This window comes from Formica exsecta, unplaced genomic scaffold, assembly GCF_003651465.1.
Source record: "Formica exsecta isolate Colony F162 unplaced genomic scaffold, ASM365146v1 scaffold32, whole genome shotgun sequence".
In the NCBI taxonomy this organism is placed as follows: domain Eukaryota; kingdom Metazoa; phylum Arthropoda; class Insecta; order Hymenoptera; family Formicidae; genus Formica; species Formica exsecta.
In genome coordinates this window covers 509,510-514,637 of record NW_021850453.1, presented here as the reverse complement: position 1 = coordinate 514,637, position 5,128 = coordinate 509,510, and the positions used below count along the sequence as shown (strand labels likewise).

The 5,128-nt window shown below is 34.3% G+C and overlaps 1 protein-coding gene across 9 annotated transcripts in view; it reads right to left on the bottom strand.

The window, feature by feature from the left end:
• Positions 1 to 40: 40 nt before the first annotated feature.
• Positions 41 to 5,128, bottom strand: part of LOC115238035 — a 32,538-nt gene continuing 27,450 nt past the window's right edge. For all 9 annotated transcript variants that reach the window (XM_029811536.1, XM_029811539.1, XM_029811533.1 and 6 more), the window contains 7 exons: positions 4,456 to 4,556; positions 4,198 to 4,329; positions 3,893 to 4,066; positions 1,936 to 3,822; positions 773 to 911; positions 567 to 689; positions 41 to 498 (listed from right to left, as the gene is read on the bottom strand). In XM_029811536.1, the coding sequence (XP_029667396.1) occupies positions 83 to 498; positions 567 to 689; positions 773 to 911; positions 1,936 to 3,822; positions 3,893 to 4,066; positions 4,198 to 4,329; positions 4,456 to 4,556 (2,972 nt within the window). In that variant the 3' untranslated portion in view covers positions 41 to 82. The remainder of the gene's footprint in view (positions 499 to 566; positions 690 to 772; positions 912 to 1,935; positions 3,823 to 3,892; positions 4,067 to 4,197; positions 4,330 to 4,455; positions 4,557 to 5,128) is intronic.

Below are 5,128 nucleotides of genomic sequence, written 5' to 3'. Positions count from 1 at the left end.
AAAAAAAAAACACAATAAAGATGATTTACGTGCATTTTCGGAAAACGTATTTGTACCCGTTTGTATTACGCGATATCCTCCTTTATCTATGGTTGTACCGACCAGCATGTGAAACAGCCACCATCTCTATAGGTAGAGATCCTCTTCGTTTGACAAGCGCTTCGGGAACAGGATCGCGCTTTCCTATTTCCCTCTTCCATTTGAGCCATGTGCCATTATCGTTTCCGTCGGTGGATTCCCCGGTGAACATTTCCGGGCCCCCACTACTTCGTCTTTTTAAAATTTTCTTGCGGCTGCGTGATTTGCTATTTACGCTATTTCTACTGAACATATCGTGGCGTAACTCGGATATGTCTGCTGGTACTGATCCTCGTCTCGGGGAAAACATTCCAGAAACGCTGCTATCGAATAGTTTACTAATGCCATTGTTGTTGCTGTTATTAGTGCTATTGTTGTTGTTATTATTATTGTTGTTGATTGAAAAGCTTTCACGATCGCCTAAAATAATTTAATGTAAAATTATATTTTTATTTTTTATATATATGATATTATTAAAAGGTACTTACTAGTTAAAGTCAAGACATTTTCAGAAAGATTTTCCAGTGCAATCTCTTGCGGAAGACTAGCTCTTCTTAGGGCTAAAAAATTGTTTTCTCGAGGTCCTAAAGCGAGCCGATTACAACCTCCGACTGACATAAAGAAGAGTGCATTTATTAGTATGCTATATATTTAAGTAGAAATATTACAAATTACAAGTAAAATATATATATACCTTGATGTCTAGCGATGTCTGTCGGTACAGATCCACGTCTACAACTATGATCAATTCTGGTGGGTACAGTAGTTGGATTAGAGTCATCGAGTTTCGATAGAAGACCGACCGGAGCTGATCCACGCCTTCTTGCCCATCCCTGAGAAAATTCAGTATTACAAGAGATATTTATAACATAAAATAAATATTGATAATATAAAAAGGCGAAAACATTGAAAGAGAGAACAACAGAAAAAAATAATAGCAAATTTAAATCAGTTTTAAAAGTAACATGTTACTTGTAACGCCATATTATCGTTACAATTACTTTTTTCGGTAACAATAACGACCTTACAAATTTCGCTTATAGAAGAAAAAATAATTTCAATATATTTTTTTCGTAACAAATATTCGAATCCAACAGTTATATATTTGTCGTTACTTCTAGAATTTACGCGACATAATTTCCATGCAAACAAAGATACATAAAAAGTATTAAACTGTTTAAAAAATTAATAAAAAGTCTACATAAAAATTAATATTTATTTTAAACTAGATCACGTAATTCTTACATTTCTGCATGTTAAAAACGAATTTAATTCTGTCAAATTATTATTTTACAGTTATTAACAATTTTTAGTTTTAATACTTTGAAATTGCATAAAGTTAAAAGTTCAAAAAAGGCGATTATGACTATATTTATGAATCTATTAAAAGAAAAAAAAAGAAAATCTTTTTTATTGATGCTTATAAAATTCGAAGACATCAAGAAAAAAGATTTTTTGTAATATTTTTGAAAGAAGTTCTTTTCTGATTAAGATATTAAAATTCAAAATTACGTCTAAGAAGTTGGCACAGCCACTTTAGCACAATCGAACAAAACTTATACATTTTAGTGCTCTTTCGTTGCTAATTTGTTGACAAGATCTATTCAAACAGACTTAGCTGATAGAACATGTATATTCAAATAGAAGAATATGTATATAGAATAGATGATGTATTTATTAAATAGAATAAATATATGTGTATTTATGAAGAGAATCCATATATATACATATATAGATTTTCAATAAAGAATGTAAAATATATAAAGAAACTGATTTACTAAAAATTTACGTTTTTATGACATAATCCAATATAACTAGAGTGGACTAGGAGTCTTTAAGAATTAATTTTTATATTACCTGACTTCCTCTACGAGACAACGCTAATGTTTTAGCGAAATCGTCGTTTGTACGGGGATCAACATTTTCCTTCATCTGCGCGTCAGAACTCAACTTCATAATTTTCGAATTCTTTTCTTTCGTGCAATCCAATTCCCTTTTACTGCCAATAATAACAGCTTCGTTACTCGAATCATCGATATTTTTTTTTGGCTCACCACTACTATCACTCGACGAGGACACACTCTGATTACGAGGCGGTGAATCGGGAGGACTACCGATAAAGAACACTTTATGAGTGCTAAACTCAGAAGACACTGGTATCGTGGTGTATCGTCTACCTGCATGGTCAATCATTGTTCTATACTCTGTGATAGGGGTTGAGTATCTTCGCGGCTCTTGATCAAAATACGCACTCTTAGCCGATGAAGTACATTGATCTAATTTTTTAGATGATAACGTAGTCCGCAGTTCTTGAACTGTCAATTTCGCACTATGACGGTTACGTTTGACATTACAATCCAAATTCAATTTAGATTTCACAGCAGACATATCAGAAACATTGTTCTTGTCTCCGTGAGAGCCCGTTAACGTAACATAGAACACCTGTGTGGAATCGGAATCTTGAGCAGAAGAGGATCTTTTGCGCCGATGTTTAGAAAAAGAATCATCGGTGCGAATAGTTTGCATAGAATGACGGCGCTCCGAGCTGAGAGCATGCTTCTGTTTAATCGTATTCGACAATGTCGAGCCTCGTCTTTTGGTATCTACCATTAATAATTTTTGGGAGACTTTCAAGGTATCGGATTTCTTTTGGTAGCATGTATCAGAATCATGTAAAGATGGTGGCGAACAACATCGGCCGCTTGAACACGATTTGTTCTTCGTGGGAGTTGAACAACTGGAAGAACTGTCGGCTTCTATTAAGATCTGAGTGTAACATTGTGACATCTCCGTGGTTGTAGACATATATCTTGTTCTTGTGTACGGTTGCAACGGAGGAAAGGTCTGTTGTCGTGTGAGTTGCTTGATTTGTGCATTAGATTGATCATCCGATTGCAAAACAGTGTTTAATTTTGATGCCTCGGTACTGCTGGTAATACTGGCTATACTCGTCTCTGGTAGGAGATCCTTCGCACTAACTGGTCTCTCAGCGCTAACATTCGATGACTCAGCTATGCTGCTTTTGGAGGACAACAGGGATAACGAGCTAGGCTCTAACAGACTTTGATTTTCTAGTTTCTGCAAGGAACTCTTTCCTTTGATTTGCTCACTCGGCAGACTTTCTCTCCTCGGTGTCTGACGTGAAGGTACACTCAACGGTTTCGATATGCTTAGAGGTACAGAGTGACGCCTACCAACACGATCGAGTCCAACTCGTCCTGGCAGCGTCGGCATTCGCGCTGTTTGTGCGTAAGCGGCTGGTATTAATAAATCGATACTGCCTGAATCATCATTGGCAGCTGTTTCCTCGCCTGAACTAATAGCGCCTTCAGGTTCGTCCAGCTCGGAAATTTCGGTTTCTGTTTGTTCAATCTCTTGATTGATCAATGCTTCCCATTTTTTCTGATTCGTCTTCAAGTATTCCATTAATGATACGCTTAGGCCATCGCCAAGAAAACGGTGCCATTCCATATAAAGAGGAGTAACAACGTGCTTAAAGAAACCAGCCTGGATCTTTGGGATGCTAGTGGTATGTCGGTCGCACAACGGTGTTACCGGAAGATTTAGACGACGCTCATAATCGCCCTGTCTGAAAAATTCCTCGCAAACTTTGTAAGACCATTTTCTTGATATATCCCACGGTCTACAAGGATTGGAAATATCGGCGCACTTTAGAGCAATTTGCAAAATAAAATGACGATCTTCCGCGCGTTTCATGTCGAGAGAATTGTGGTTTAAATAATCCTGTAACATACAACGAGATGATTAATTCCGTTAATCAAAACGAAAACTGGACTTATAATATGGATCATACCCTAAAACATGTAAGAAACTCTTGTTGTCTCGTAATGTCTGTTGCTAAAATTAATGAACTGATATGCCGTTGAAGTTCCGGTCTCACATCGGCCGGTAATTCTGCCGAGACTCCGCTATCTAGAAGACATCCTACGGCTGATCTCCAATGATGATTTTCGAGAACAGAGGTATTCTGAAAATTGTCAAGTTTTTATTTTTATATCCTGCTAAATTTAAAAATTATATGATATTCTCTCTCTCTCTCTCTCTCAGTATATTTAGTATATGAAAGAAAAAAAATATATTTAGCTAAACAATTTCTACCTGATAAAGTGCAGCCAAATGATTACTCGTCGCAACCAAAAATGGCTGATTGACACCAGGATGATCTAAGTCATGTGTTACAGCCGCTATCAAGGAAGCCATAATTTCTAAATTGGTTAGGTGTGGTTTAATCTGCAAATTTATAACTTTCGATCACATATTCTATTTAGCTAAAGAAAATAATTATCAAATGATTAAATAATCAAAAATCCGCTTACATTTGTCTGTGAATCTGCAAATATATAAATATATAATTACCTTTTCTTCTTGGAGAAAACAATGCATTGCCTGAGTGACGTCTGTAGCATGTACACTATTGTGGTAAGGATTTGTACTGTGATAACCCTCCTCGATAAAAGCTTCAATTAAATAATAGCATAAATTATTGTAACACGCACAACATTCAAATATTTTTCTCTATAATATTATATTATATATTATATATTATATGTTATTATATATTAAAATTTATTTTTATGACTTCGTGAATAGCTGTCATTGCAATTATTTTGACAGTTTAAAGAATATTATATATAGCAGTGTGAATAATTTTATTCGTTCAATATATTTTTAAAAAATAAAGAAAATTATAATAGACTTTTCTTGAATATACATCAATATATTGAATGGCTGTCATTGAAAAGATTGCGTATTTTAACAGCTTACAATTGTTCAGGAGCTCAGTAGTGAATAATTTTATGTGATTTTATTGGTTTTATGTATAAATTTTATATCTAATGTGTCTTGCATGAAAAAGATCGTAACATACTTATTTTGAATGATTGTTTTGAATTACTCAATCAATTAACAATAAGTCTATTTCAACAGATCGTGTTTGCTACAATATTAATATTTATATAATTTATATAAATAATTTATAAATAATGCATTTTTGCATATAAATGAGTATATAAAATTTACAATTTGATTT